At 47.3% G+C, this 15,709-nt stretch overlaps 1 protein-coding gene across 2 annotated transcripts in view; it reads right to left on the bottom strand.

Moving 5' to 3' along the window:
- The window catches only part of LOC119178225 (coronin-7), a 231,415-nt gene extending 226,511 nt beyond the window's left edge, over positions 1 to 4,904 (bottom strand). For both annotated transcript variants that reach the window (XM_075882279.1, XM_037429422.2), the window contains exons 1-4: positions 4,766 to 4,904; positions 4,378 to 4,469; positions 4,203 to 4,299; positions 4,066 to 4,146 (exon numbers count right to left, since the gene is read on the bottom strand). In XM_075882279.1, the coding sequence (XP_075738394.1) occupies positions 4,066 to 4,146; positions 4,203 to 4,299; positions 4,378 to 4,440 (241 nt within the window). In that variant the 5' untranslated portion in view covers positions 4,441 to 4,469; positions 4,766 to 4,904. The remainder of the gene's footprint in view (positions 1 to 4,065; positions 4,147 to 4,202; positions 4,300 to 4,377; positions 4,470 to 4,765) is intronic.
- Between the last annotated feature and the right edge of the window lie 10,805 nt (positions 4,905 to 15,709).

The following is a 15,709-nucleotide window of genomic DNA, read 5'->3' as shown; positions in this document are numbered from 1 at the left end:
GATGTCAGACATTTTGAAAAATTGCTCTGGAGTACTGTGCTACTTAGATGACATTTTGGTCTGGGGTCGAATGTGTGCTAAGCATGATGCTAATTTACAAATTGTACTAAGACACATAAGCAACACAGGAATCAAACTGAACGACAAATGTGTCCTTGCCATCGAGCAAATTTAATTTTTAGGACAATGTCAGTGCCAGAGGATTGTCTCCTTTTTAATCAAAAGTGCATGCTATTGTTAATGCACCTGTACCTGCATATTCTAAGACCTTGTATTTATTTCTTGGTCTCGCTGGCTATTACTCAAAGTTCATTCCCCATTATGATGATGATGTTGAACCACTCTGTCCCATGTTGTGTAAAGGCCAAACATTCAATTGATCCAAGGAAGCTAATTCGGCTTTCAACAATATCAAAGAAATACTAGCTGCCAACCCATTCATTCAAGTCTTTGACGAGAAGCTTCCAATAGTCATTACAACTGATGGTTCCAACATAGGATTGGGTGCAGTGTTTCAACAACTCAAAGGTGACCAGTTAATCACAATTGCTTTTGCTTCGAGAGCTTTGTCTCCTGCTGAACGCAGATACTCAAAGGTGACCAGTTAATCACAATTGCTTTTGCTTCGAGAGCTTTGTCTCCTGCTGAACGCAGATACTCTGCTGGTGAGCGTGAAGCCCTAGCCTGCCTCTTTGCTTGTGAGAAATGGCATGTGCACTTATGGGGTAGACATTTTACATTACGCACTGATCACCAAGCTCTTGTTACGTTACTTTCTGCTGGATCAGAGGGCCGACGCCCATTATGCATTTCACACTGGTGTGCTGGACTGTTATACTACAACTTCACTGTATAGTACTCCAAGGGTTCACATAACATTGCGGCAGATTCACTTTCTTGTTTACCTTTACAGCTTCCAGTCTGTCCAGAACTAAAAGACGAAATAATCTCTCTCGTTACTCCTTGCATAAGTAAAGCTGATGCAAAGGCAGCAACTGCCGGAGATGCTACATTACAACATGTGCTTACATTCATTGCTAATGGCTGGCCAGATAAGAAATCATTGCCACCAGAATTACTGCCCTACTTTGCAGTCAGACTTGAGCTGTCTTGTGTAAAAACTTAGTTTCCTGTGCAGATAAGACTCACCGTTCCTACACCAATGTGTGACAGACTTGTGCAATTGGCTCGTGAAAGCCACCCAAGCATTGTCAGGACGAAGCAACGGTTTAGAGAAAGGTTCAGGTGGTTTGGCTTGAATAGTCCAGTTGAACGTGCAGTTCCCAACTGCATTGTATGTCCAACCGCTGATAAATCTGCTAAACCTCTTTTTGAACCTCTCCAGCCTTTCCCGTGGCCAAGCAAACCGTGGGAAAAGCTAGGTATAGACATTGTCTGTCCACTCGAACGTGCTCCATACAACTGCAGATTTGCAATTACATTCATTGACTACCACTCTAAGTGGTCGGATATTTTTTTTACTTATGCAGTCACTTCCGAAACGGTAATTACATTCTTGACAGCACTTTTCAGTAGGGAAGGCTTCCCTGAAGCAATCGCTACGGACAGCGGTCCTCAGTTCAGGTGGCAACTATTTGAAACTTTCCTCTCAGAAAGAGGCATTCAGCATCTTTGCTCATCAAACTACTATCTACAAGGCAAAGTTGAACGTTTCAACACAGTTCTGAAAGAGCGAGTTCCGCTCACTCAACTTGAATGCCGCCCACTGAAACATGCTGTTACAGAGTTCTTAGGCACGTATCGCTTTTCACCTCAAGCAACTACAGGCTTTTCGTCTGTACAACTTTTGCATAATCGCCATGTGCGTTCTGCAATTGTCATTGCAGGGTTACACCCAAAGTCTTCTGCTCCTTTGCCAACGTTGGATCCTGTGAGAACACGAGTATTCAATAAGCAACAGGAAACTAAGCAACACATTGATTTAAAGGGCTCGTAAGCCACCTCTGATATTTTTTCAAGCATTTCAAGTAAATGCGCGCATCCTGTGCAGAATGTCGCGATCAACAATTCCGCACGTGGCAGCGCTACGAGCCGCCGGCGCACCACAAATTCCAAGAAACAATCCCTCCTTCTTGCAGGGCCTTTCAGGCCTCCACGCGACGCTCTGTGCGACATCTCTATATGCTGTGAGTGTTCGAGCAAGAGCCTACGACTTCTGGTCAGTCTGCAATCAGCTGCCCGCGCTGCTTGTTGTTCGTCGCATTGCCCGCATGCATGTAACACATGCAGAGCAGGGCGTGTCCCCGGACGGGTCCATCGCACTGGCAATCCTTCAAAGGCATGCCCACAATGCAGGTTCCATACCGGAACAATTATGGCAGCCACGGTTCAAGCACGCAACTGACGGAATCGCGGCAACCGGAAGTAGACTGCGTTTCAAACAGCACGTCAGCGATGACGTATGCCACGTGAGATTGGGAGCGGCATGGGAGAGGATACTAGGGAAGGAAGTGCAGTAGAGAGTGAAAGGTGTGGTCGTCACCGTTCTGATAATATGTGTTGAACTCCTCTATTATTGCACTGTTTCGAAATGACCTTACGACTCCTTGTTATCGTACGGCTGTGCACAATTTTTCCACAACTGAATTTTGAACCCTGGGTGGTTTACGGGCCCTTTAAGCGCAGAGCTAAACCTCCCAAGTTACAGGTGGGCCCCAGGGTTAAAGTTTGTCTTCCAGACAAGCAGATTAAGTACAAAGGTCCATATACAATTATTAGACAACTTCAACTGAATTCATTCCGCCCAAGTGATGACAATGTATGGAATGCTTCAAAGCTCGTACTGATTCATGCAGAGCAAAACTCAACTTTAAAGCATAATTCACTTCCTCTGCTAACTCTTCATTCATGCAACAGATTTACTCCCCACCTCCACGTTCTTCTGCAATGCTCAAGTTAGTGACACTTCCACAAACCACCTTACAGGCCCCTTCACAAGAAACGGCTGATGTGCCCAGCCCCAGTGCAGACTGTTTCGAAGGGGGGAAAGATGTCTCAGGAACGGGTGTGTCATGTACGGACATTCCAGAATCGCTACCGCTCTCCGACGATGACCCTGTAGGTGAGCCCCAAGGCTCAAAGTCTTCTGAAATAGATAAGGCTCTATTGATGAATACTTTACGTCATTCTCCTGCATGCCATTGTCCCTAGCGACACCGCAAAAAACGGTGCGTTACAAGGATTATGTTTGTTGAGCACACTCCTACATTTCATGTGATTACTACTGTATAATGTTTTATTTTACAATTTTCTGCAAAATATTTTTAACTGTTATGCCAAATTGTCATGTACACCAAAGATTTATGGCATTTTTACCAGTACATCTTACACATGTTACTGTATGTCATTATTTCAGTGCCTTGCTGCTGTATAATGTTCTAAACAACTGTGATTGCATACTGTGGTGCTAGTTTTGTATAACTTGCGTTCTGTTGTACAAGTATGCAATAATTTACATCTCCTTTCCTTTTTAGGGGGAGATGATGTGGTGTCTGGCATTTCATGGACCTTAGATCACTTTCAGTTTCAATGGGATGTGTCGCATGGTGCCACACAACAGCTATATTGGTAACCATTGTCATGTGACAATGTGCGCTCTCTGAATAAACAGTTCCCTCCTGGTTCTCGGCCTAGCGTGACATTCCTCACAGCACTCTGACACTAACGTGCCCATTTGTCTCCGTCGGACCATGCCTCGGCGGCGATATCGCTCAATAAAGGTCTAGTTCTTTGAAAGCACAAGATGCTAGTCATAACACACACTGCAAATCTGATAATGGTTGAGACAGATCTGGTAGTGCATCCTCACAATAAAAATATGGACCATTTGATATTACATCAATGTAATGTGCGTAACTGCTGTGAACAACCTAAAACGGACAAATACATACTGGATATCTTATAGTTGATATTTACTGAATGTCTACTTAATTTGTAATGGTTGCGGGCGCCCTGTGGTGCCAGCAACCACTGGCTAATAAACCACCAGAACTGGGACCAGCAGAAACCTGTAGCAAAATTTTCATCAGGGAACAAGGTACCAACCGGAATGTGCATGAAGTAACGGGCAGTTCCTGCTCTTTTTTCCCGTGTCATCCAGCGGCAAGACGCCCAGGCTTCCACCTCCTGCATAACGTCGTCAATCATGAGAAGCGGGGAAATTCTCACCATTTGTGACCAACCTCGGTTGTCAACACTGAAGACCTTGTGCAAAGCGCTGGCCTTTATGTGGTTGCCGAATGACTGCGGTGCGCCGACAGATATGTCCAGGACCCAGCCCTGAAATGCAAAGCCGGCCGCGCGGTGTTGACGCGCCGTTACGAAACCATGGCAAAAGCCGAACGTGGAAGCACTCACCTCGCCTTTCTTTGGCACCTTAGGTGTGGCATTTTTGTACTTGGAGCTCTTGAAGCGATACATAGAACGTCCGGTGCATAAACTGAGTATTTCTGCGGAAACAAAAAGAGCATAATTTGAGGGCGACGTATAAACGAACGAACTCGCCAGCGACGCATTCGATACGCAAAACATGCACCACAGAGCAGCAAGGCGCAAACCAAGCTCCAAAATAGAGCTGTCAGCTGCACCGGTTCCGATTGATTTGACGTTGGTCTTCTACCCACACCTCGAAGAGCTCGTTGCAATTATATCTAATCGCGCACCAAATGCACGTGAAGGCTGTCGTTCGTTTTTTCTAATACACTACTGACGAACTGAAAACTAACGGCAAATAACAAATACATACGTCGTGTGTTGACTCTTGCTCCGAAGTTTACTTCTACGATGAAACGACGCCTCCCCGTTGGTCACATGGGATAACGCGTCACGTGACCTTGGTGGTGACGTCAAAGCTACGATCAATGATGCGGGTCCTTCAAACGGCGACAACCATAGCGCGCATGTTTAAATACTGCCTCTGTTGGTACACCGCGTTCAAGGCTCATTCATCATGCGTACTGTATTTGGCTAAACATCAAGAAAATGAAGCTTGGTTTTCTCTTATCCACTGCGTTTCTTGATACTGCGCTGAACATGGCGTTGAGCCACGTGCGTTGGGAGGGGGAAGTGATTCTTAAATGAAAAGATCAAAGTGAGCCCCGTAACTGTATTTTAGAAGGAGGACACTTTACAAGTAACTCACGAGGGATGGGGGTAAGGAGGGATTCAAACACTTCCTCCGTGGATTCAAAGGATAGGATTAAAAGACAGAGAGATAGAGCGAGGTGCAGGCACAACCACATATGGAAGTAAGGAGAATATAGAAAAGACGCACACGGTCGCAGATGGATGGATGGATGAATGGATGTGGCTGTACCCTTTAGATTGAGCGGCGGCTATCGCTACCTAGCCGTAATACTTAGTGAACTAACCATTAGATTTATCTTTTTTTTTTAATAAAGAGGTTGAGGATTCGTACTTTGCAGTGAAGGGTTTAATTTTCACTTGTGCCTTGACTTTAGCCACCAATCAGATAACCTCCTTCTAGTTAAGTCTACCAGTTGAAGTCTATTTTGCCCTCACTGTTTCTAAACCCCAGTGCTTTGAAAAACTCTGCGCCATCATCCTTTGATTAACATTCAGTACTCCTTTAATATCTCTTTTCTTTTCATCTTGTGCTCGATTAGCATATGTTTATTCGCGTTTTTTGCATCTTTTTATCTTTCACCACGAGTGACAATTTCTGCATTTTTACTCAATATTGTGATATAGCAACGATTTGCGCATACGTATACACATGGGGTTGTGCAAATAAAATGGTTTCGTCAGGCCATGATGCCGTCGAGTATTTCTTCGTGTACTGTTGTATTCACGCTGCTGAAGAACTGGAGCAGTTTAATTCTACGAAGTAGTGAAAACATGTGTACTCGCAGGTTGTGTATTACTTCTTATGTAACCATGCATATATATTATTTATTATGGATCTGTAAGTACTACATTCGCCTACGCGCCAACCGGCCTTGAAAACCTTCTGTGATCTACGTCTGTAATTAATTGTAATTGAAAAGTTTGTTAAGATCACGATGCGATACATGTATCACAAAGCCAGGTAATTCCGCCCATGAATGATTCGCGAAAAAAAGCATCAAAAGTTTGGCAGATCCCCATGTACCTGGGAGTCGACGTTATGCGAAGCATGCGGAGGAAAGGTAACCGTGTTGCAATTTTTTTTTTTGAACGACACGTCCTAAAGTGACGCTAATATATGTACATTTAATGCACATACATATGTTCAAGAGTTGCAGATGTTTACATAATCGGTTGTCGTCACTTGCGCAATGCTGTTACTAGAACATGTGTATTGGCAACACCAGAAGCTGATATGAAGCGCTGAAACCAACTTGAGCGGATGGCAACTAACCACAATTGACGTTAACCCGACGTGACGACAGTTTCAAAATAGCACATATGTAATATGTTCAAAAATTGGGTAGGCAGCACTGCAGCCACTATTGACGTTTCATGAAGATTAGTGTCTATTTGAAAAGAAGTTGTAAGATATGGCGTAGCTCTGTGGTAAAATGCTTCACTGTCACGCAGAATGCTTGGGTTTGATTCCAAATGGGACCCTAGCATTATTTCTACATTCGTCGGGTAGACGCTACCGATCTCGGGTATTTCTTAACGCTTGCGTGTTACAATTGCTCGCGTGTGTTCTCGTCGTTCCTGTGTATACATACTAAGGGCCAATCACATGTGGCACATACCCGCATAGCAGTGGCACATACCCCCCCCCCCCCGTGGGTATGTGCCACTGTCTGGCGGAAGGTGTTTGACGACTTACACGACGGGATGGTGACATTATTCATGTCTTGACTAGCGCGTCATGTTCGTCAAATCATCTTATTCTCCCATGCTAATTTTGGTATATACGCCAAGTTATGAGGGTGCCCACGAGAGCACCCAAACATAAGTGGCTAGATAGATCATCATCATCATCAGCCTGACTACGTCCACTGCAGGACAAAGGCCTCTCCCATGTTCCGCCAGTTAACCCGGTCCTGTGCTTGCTGCTGCCAATTTATACCCGCAAACTTCTTAATCTCATCTGCCCACCTAGCCTTCTGTCTCCCCCTAACCCGCTTGCCTTCTCTGGGAATCCAGTTAGTTACCCTTAACGACCAGCGGTTATCCTGTCTACGCGCTACATGCCCAGCCCATGTCCATTTCTAGATAGATAGATACGCTTAACTCGCCGAAGTTCTCTAAGAAATGATTCGCATTTAATAGGTTATAGTTACAATTAGACCCACTTATATGCGAAAAGAAAGAATAGCAAAAATGAGGCATTGTTTGTGTCTGCACAGTGGGGCTCAATTGGCGAGAGTGAAGATATTATTGCTACAGTTGCGAAATAGCATATCGATTAGCAAGCAAATTAAAAAAAATGCCGCCATATCCACGAAGTGAATGATGATGAGTGGGCGAAGCTCCGGAGGTAAACCTGGTAAACCATGAATCCTCCGTACATTTTGCCCACTCGATTTTATTGCAACGCTCCCCTAGCGTACGTCGCCGCACTATATCGAACGATGACACGCGCCATATGTGGCATCATTCCTATTTTATAACACCTCGCATCTTTCATAATCAACTACACGTACCGCCGTCTAGTTTATAACATCTTGCATCTTTTGGACGGACGGACGGACGGACGGACGGACGGACGGATGGATGGACTGACGGACGGATGGATGGATGGATGGACGGATGGATGGACGGACGGATGGACGGACGGACGGATGGACGGACGGACGGATGGATGGATGGATGGATGGATGGATGGATGGATGGATGGATGGATGGATGGACGGATGGATATGGCTGTACCCTTTAGATCGAGCGGTGGCTAGCGTAATACTTAGAACTGAACGAGAGGTGGCTACATACAGGGGACGCACAGCCCACGCCTTAAGGAGCTTCGCTCCTAAAAGCCTCAATGCTTTCAACTACACGTCCCGTTACTGCAGTGGCTGTATGGAGCAGCATTCATCCATGCAATAGCCGCTAAAAGGAGCACTGACATTAAATTTCAAGATCGAGATGTGCCCATCATCTGATCGTTTGGTGGGCTTAGTTCTTCTTGGCCAAATTTGAACGGCATCCGTGGCCTGAAAGCTATTAAATGCGAAGCATTTTTAGCGAACTTCGGCAACATTGAGCGTGTCTATCTATCTATCTATCTATCTATCTATCTATCTATCTATCTATCTATCTATCTATCTATCTATCTATCTATCTAGCCACCTACGAAATTTAGCTCTCCTGGCCGTTTCGATAATGATATTGATACCAACCTTGGTATGACATGACATGACTGTATGAAGAACATATCTGACTAGTCATAACACGGAAATCATGTCATGGATGTCATGAATATCATGATTTACATTTTATAGTCCAGCAGCTCTTGCGGTGGTTTCGTTCACATGGCATGTTGCAAAACTGGTACGATATGACATGATTGCATGGCGAACACAAGCGACAGACCCTAACATGAAAATCATGACATGCGTGTCCTGTAACAACATGACTACATGCCACGCACATGATGCGCTCGCGGCCATTTCACTAGAGTCATATATACCAAATTTGATATCACGGTACGTTAATGGTTGATGAAGATATGCGACTGGTGCAAACATGATAATCATTAGATGCGTGCCATGTAACAACATGACTACATGCCACGCTCGTGATGAACTGGTGGCCGTTTCGCTAGGTTCTTTTATACCAAATTTGGTACTACGGGACGTGAATGGATGACGAAGGTATGATACTTGTGCAAACATCATAAACATGAGTGCGTGTCTTGTAACAACATGACTACATGTTACGCTCACGATGCGCTCACAGCCGTTTCACTAGCTTCACATGTACCAAACTCGGTACTACGCGACGCGAACGGACGACATAGGTAAATGACACATCCAAACATAATAATCAAGATATGCGTGTCATGTAACAACATGACTACATGCCCCACTCATGATGCGCTAGCGTCCGTATCGCTAGCTTCACATATGCCGAATTTGGTATAACGTGACGTCAATGGATGACGAAGGTATGCGACTGGTGCAAACATGATAATCATGAGATGCGTGTCATGTGAGAATTAACATAACTACAAGCCACAGTCAAGGCGGAAATTCGATGTGACGTGGTGCGCGTGCTCTCCAGCGTTCATTTTGTCGCGTGACGCCGGCGTTGCCACGCCAGCCACCAGTCCTGCCATATATTCGCAGGCGTGCTCCGCGCTGCGTTGCTCTGACGCATGCACCTTTCAGCGCGTCCTGCGTCCTTCTTTCACAAAAATAGGAAGACGCAGTGTTGTCTGGTTATGCATCCTTGGCGCGAAATTCGCACCGGTTGCCGTCGGGTCACGGTGACGGACGCTGATCACGCCTGGCGTCAGACTATAGAGTGCTCACGTTTTGCTAACGCAACGTCGCTGTACACAGCAAGCGCGTGCGTCAACGTTACATAGGAGAATATAATTGGGCCCTTCATGATGCGCTCGCGGCCGTTTTGCTAGCTCTGCATATACCAAGTTTGTTGTTACGTGACATCAATGGATGACAAAATATATGGCTGGTAGGTGTACTGTGGTGACCACAAGATAGCGCCACTGCTGGTGCGCCCAGCGCTAAAAATGGCGGGATTGCCGGCCGTTTTGAAAACTGCTGAATGCCAGTGATACAAATCAATAAAATTGATAGTTATTCATCCCTCAGTTGCGTTTTAGGTCGCAAATTGCTGCTACGGGGTCTATAGCTACTCGCTGATGCAAAAATCTTGGCATGAGTAAATTTGATGTCAGTGCTCCTTTAAAGGGCCACTCACCAGGTTTGACAATTTTGAGCTGACAAGTGCAATGCGTAGACGAGGCGTTCATGATCACGCCTGCCAAAATTTGCAACGCTACGCGCCGCGGAAATGGGTAAAAATTCAAGATGAACACTGCTCCCCCTCGGAGGACGCTCTAGGTGCCGACCAGTGCGGACGCGCGAAGATCGGCTCCTACTTTCAAGAATGCTTTCCTGTGGTATTCACGAATTTGTCGCCGAGTTTTTACTCTCATCGTGTGCCTAAGTTCTTAAGAAATCAGCAGATACCACCTTTGCGCCGGTGAGTGGACATTTAAACCGTTTTTTTTGGGGGGGGGGGGGGGACATTTTTACACAGCAACGCCACCGGGGGCTTTAGGCCTAACCAAGGAGGCGATTGTCGCCGATGCGCCGGCCCGGCGCCAACGCGACTCAACGCTCTGCGCGTTCCAGTATCTGCAACTGAGAATGGAATACCAAGTAGATGGAGAGGACATCTCTCCAGAGGATTGCACGGAAGAAATGGGTTGGAAGGAAGCCGAAACGAGACGCTCAAGGAATAAGCAAGCCGCGGTTAGCGTTCCTGCTGCCAAGGGTTCGACTGAGGCCGGCGTTGCGGGAGACGCTCGAGCCAGTCGTAGTAGGTATGACACAAGGCATACAATCGTGCGAGCTGGACGCATGCCGCCACTACCTAAGGACTTCAGCAAAATTGTGCTACGACCACGTGGAGGATTAAATATCTCGAGAATTGGCACTGGAGCCGTGGCAGACGCGATAGTACTGGCGGCCGGCGTCAAAGAGGAAGAGGCCATGCAGGACATCATCTGTTCCAACTTGCAGCAGAACATTATGGTGGCAAGCACTCCGGACCAAGACAGAGCTTCAAGATACCTCAAGGTCAAGCAAATTGACATTGTAGGCAAAGTTTTCGAGGTTAGCGCGTACGCCGCGGCACCCCACGACACTTGTAAAGGAGTGATTCGCGGGATCCCCGTGAGCGATACTCAGGACATTTTGACCCGAAAGATTGTGAACGCGAACAACCCGCTCGCGCTGCAGGCCAAGAGAATCAAGAACACCGGGACAATCATCATAGCGTTCGAAGGACACAAGGTGCCCAGATTCGTGAGATATGGACCTTCACTTTTGCAGTGCTCCCTTTACCGCAAGAACATCGATATTTGTTACGTCTGCGGAAAGCTGGGACATCGGGCTGACGTCTGTCCGAACCCAGCTGAAACAATCTGCAGAGGCTGCGAAATCAAGAACCCAGATAGCCTGCACCAGTGCAATCCAAGATGCAGGCTGTGCGACGGTCACCATCCCACGGCAGACAAGGAGTGCAAGAACAGGTTCTTAGTGCCATACGTCGTCAGACGCAGACGTTGGGAAAGATCGCGAGCAGCCGCAGAAGCCCGGGACGCATCAATCACATCGAGTCCAGACATCAATGGCAAGCAGCTTATTCCAGCCTACGGGACCCAGAGCATCCAGACTACACAAGAACAGGAAAGGCGGCCCCACTCCAGGGAGAGGTCGCGTTCCAGAAGAGGTTCTAGACCCAAGGCCCGCTCCCAATCACGGGGGCGCTCGAGTTCTCAAGGTCACCATCAGGGTCAGGATCAGCCTGGGCGGCACCCGAATGGCCAGCTACCTGGCGTTCAGTTCGAGATCACGGCTTCACACCCGGGGAGGACGCCTGCAGTTACTTCGAAAGGCAGCTGGGCTGAGCGAGTGCGCAACGGCGGGGCAGAGGTGATGACAGGAAAGCTGCCAGAGCATGATAGAATTGCACAGCTAGAGCAAGAAAACGCGAGACTTACAAAATCAAATGAGAGGCTATCAGCTGAGTTAAAGGAAATAAAAATTCTTCTGACTAAGCTAACCAGCGCGCAATCTTCACAGCCAATGCCTCAGCCAGTTGATGTCCCTGTGGCTGAAAACGTGGGGGACTCGAGAACCGCGAAAAAGAGGGCAGTCATGGCAGAACACGTGGAAGCCAACCAAACGACCATGTCAGATATGAAAGAGGTGTTTGACACGCTCAGCAAAGTAGTAGCCAATCTTAGCGAGCAGATGGGTAGGCTACAATCAAGCGTGGCGGCACTGGAAGAGCATATGACTTTGCGCATTACAAAGGTCGAAGCATATCTGCACAACACAGCAAGGCCTCCTCATGCACCAAGCTCACCCCTTCGGCCACGAATACTAGTGGTACCAAACCTGTCGACAGGTGCAGCATCAGGCTCTGGCCACCCATGTAATAACCATGATGGCAGCGCTACGTGAAGCATTTCGTATCTGGCAATGGAACTGTAGAGGTTACCTTAAAAAGAAGGCAACTCTGCAGCAGTATATCAGGAGCAGCCAAGAAAAGCCTCATATTATATTATTACAAGAGACCCTTTCACCGCAAGCAACGTTACGTGGATTCCGGCCTGTAATAGGGGATACTGAAGGGAGGGGAGTCTGCACCTTCGTATGCAACAAACTAACGCACGTAACCCATGACCTCAAGATAGAAGCAGGCCGATTGGAACACGTCTTGGTAGAGATCGTGCCGGGTACCAGCAACCGTCAGAGCATTTTCATTCTTAATATATACAGCAGTCCAAAGGAACAAAAGCAAGGGTTCAAGACGGTTCTAAAGAAAGCTGTTAATATCGCCGGGGAATGTCCACTCGTCATAGCAGGTGATTTCAACGCCCCTCATCATACATGGGGTTACAAGTACAACACTGGGAAAGGAAATCGACTTTGGCAAAGTGCCAGTGAACTTGATCTCACCCTAACCACCGACCCCAGCCTACCAACAAGGCTTGGTACATCTTGCTGCAGGGATTCCACCCCGGACCTTACATATGTAAGGAACATCAAGAAGGCCCAGTGGATGAACCTTGCTGTAGACCTAGGGAGTGACCACTGCATTCTTGCCACTACCTTCTCCGTGGAGCGTAAAAAGCAGAGAGAATCCCACTTCACAGACTGGGATAAGTTCAGGAAGATAAGGATGGAAAGGGAACAAGATGGCCACAGACAAGGCTTGGAGCAGTGGGTCAAACAGATTAAAGATGACATTAAATCCGTCTCCTCCACCATTACCACAGATCTTCCGGTTGAAAGAATGGATAGCCGGCTTGCTCATCTTCTTGAGGCAAAGCAAGCACTACTGAACCGTTGGAAGGGTCAGCGCCTGAACCGAAGACTGAGGAAGAAGATAGCTGAGGTAAACAGATCAGTCGAGGAACATTGTCGCGCACTATCGAGGCAGCAATGGGACGAAATCTGCAACTCCGTCGATGGTCAGATGCGCAATGGCAAGACATGGAATATGTTAAAGCATCTCCTCAACGAAAACACCACCAAAACAAATCAAAAGCATGTTATCGCTCGAATTTTGCATAAAGAGATAGGGCGCACTACAGAACAGCAAGTTGTCCAGCAGCTCGTGCATAAGTACCTCCCAATCAAAAGAGGATTGGCACCACCAAGTAGACAGTACCAGGGCACGCCAAATCCAGGTCTTGAGGGCGACTTTAACATCGAGGAGATCAGAAGAGCCTTGCATGATCTCAACGGCAGGTCGGCCCCTGGCCCGGACGGTATATAAAACAAGGCCCTGCGTAACCTTGATGACGATTCAATTGAAACCCTGAGGGATATGATCAATTCAGCATGGAAAGAAGGCAGGGTGCCAGAGCAGTGGAAGCTGGCCAGCACGATCCTTATTCCTAAGCCAGGAAAGCCCCCTAACTTGGACAACATGAGGCCAATATCCTTGACATCATGTATCGGCAAGGTCGCAGAACATGCCATACTGCACAGGATAAACAAGTACTTGAAAGATAACAACATATATACACACAATATGGTTGGATTCAGGGCAGGGCTATCCACACAAGATGCATTGAAGCTTATCAAACACCAGGTCATTGACAATGAAACCAGAGACGTGAGAGCCATTCTGTGCCTAGATCTAGAAAAAGCGTTTGACAACATCCACCACTCATTCATACTCGAAGCAATTTCCAAGCTTGGTCTAGGGAAAGCGTTCTATGACTACGTATGGTCCTTTCTTACAGATCGGAAAGCCGTGATGAAGATTGCAGATATCGAGACCACAGAAATCGAACTAGAAGCAAGGGGCACGCCACAAGGGGCAGTGATTTCACCAAAATCTGTTCAACATTGCCATGATTGGACTGTCAAAGAAATTATCGAGCATTGAAGGATTAAAGAACAGCATCTACGCAGATGACATTACCATCTGGTGCACAGGTGGAAGCGAGGGGCAGATTGAGAGCGCTCTGCAAGAGGCTATTGACACCGTAGAAGACTACCTTCGCCCTTCCGGGCTCAAGTGCTCCTCGAGTAAGTCAGAACTTTTGCTTTATCGGACTGCACGCCGGGGACCGAAGCCCAGAGGATGGAAGCCCTTAAACCAGATAGACATCCATCTCCGTACAAATCAAGGGGATGCCATCCAGAGGGTCGACTCCATTAAAGTCCTGGGAATGCTGATAGAGTCTACCGGCGCCAACAGCAAATCTATAGCCAAGTTAACTCGGAAAACAGACAGTGCGGTGCACCTCATACGCAGAGTGGCCAACAAAAGAAATGGGATCAAGGAAGACAACCTCATCAGGTTGATGCATGCGTTTGTTCTAAGTCACTTCACATACGAGGCAGCAATGCACAACTGGTCAAGAGCAGAGTCCGAGGCACTGAATGTGCTCCTCAGGAAAGTTATCAAGAAGGTCCTGGGCCTACCCATACATACCAGCACCGAGCGTCTGCTTGAGCTTGGCATACACAACACGCTCGAAGAAATAGCAGAAGCCCAAGAGAGAGCACAGTTTGCAAGGTTATCTACTACAAGGTCGGGGAGAATGATCCTGCAGGAGCTGGGCCAAAACCCAATAGCAATCAGACGCAATTACAATGATATCCCTGACAACATCAGGGAGACTATCACGGTATCTCCTATACCGAGAAACATGCATCCAGAACACAACGTCGGAAGAAGAGTAGCGAGGGCCAGGACTATACTTCGTCAAGTCTCAAACGAGGAACGAGGGGTCGTATTTGTTGACGCGGCTTCCTACGCCAATGGGAAAGCGTTTGTGGCAGTGCTAGTCGATGGGGCTGGCCATGTCATCAACTCAGCGACGGTCAGGACGAAAGACCCAATCATTGCGGAACAAGTGGCCATCGCCTTAGCACTCAAGATGGATAACATTGAAGTGGTCTACAGTGATTCCATGGCAGCACTACGGGCGTTCGCCAAGGGGACGGTCTGTGAACAAACGCTGAAAATACTGCAAGGCAAGAACATAACACATCATCTTCTGAGTTGGTTCCCAGCTCACCTTGGACAAATCAATGATTCCCCTCCCAATCTCAACGAAGCAGCACACGAGGCGGCGCGAGAACTCTCTAACCGCGCCTCCCCGGGGATGCGTTCTACCGGTGAAGGGGATAACCGGGAAATTCTTACAACATATAACGAGCTCACTAAACATTTCTACCTGTCTAGAAGAATTTTCCCTCCACCTCACAAAAATCTAACCCGGCCCCAAGCACTTACATTAAGGCTTTTGCAAACGCGGATGTACCCTACTTTGAAAATGTTACACATCATGTACCCTGACACGGAGGAAGGAAAAGGTAAGGAGAGGCCCTGACGTCACTCGTTGTGAAGCCGCGATGAAGCCGGAAGTCGGCCATATTGAGTAGGCAAATTCTCCTCTCTTGTTTACATATGAATGCGAAGCAGAAGGCGCGACTCCCTCTCCGGCTCGGAAAGCACGTGGGCTGCGCAGCGCGTGTGTCGTGACGATCCGAAACTAATGGAACTGAGC

This window comes from Rhipicephalus microplus, chromosome 2 (genome assembly GCF_043290135.1).
Source record: "Rhipicephalus microplus isolate Deutch F79 chromosome 2, USDA_Rmic, whole genome shotgun sequence".
In the NCBI taxonomy this organism is placed as follows: domain Eukaryota; kingdom Metazoa; phylum Arthropoda; class Arachnida; order Ixodida; family Ixodidae; genus Rhipicephalus; species Rhipicephalus microplus.
The sequence above is the reverse complement of the archived record's forward strand: the minus strand, read 5'-3'. Positions and strand labels throughout refer to the sequence as shown.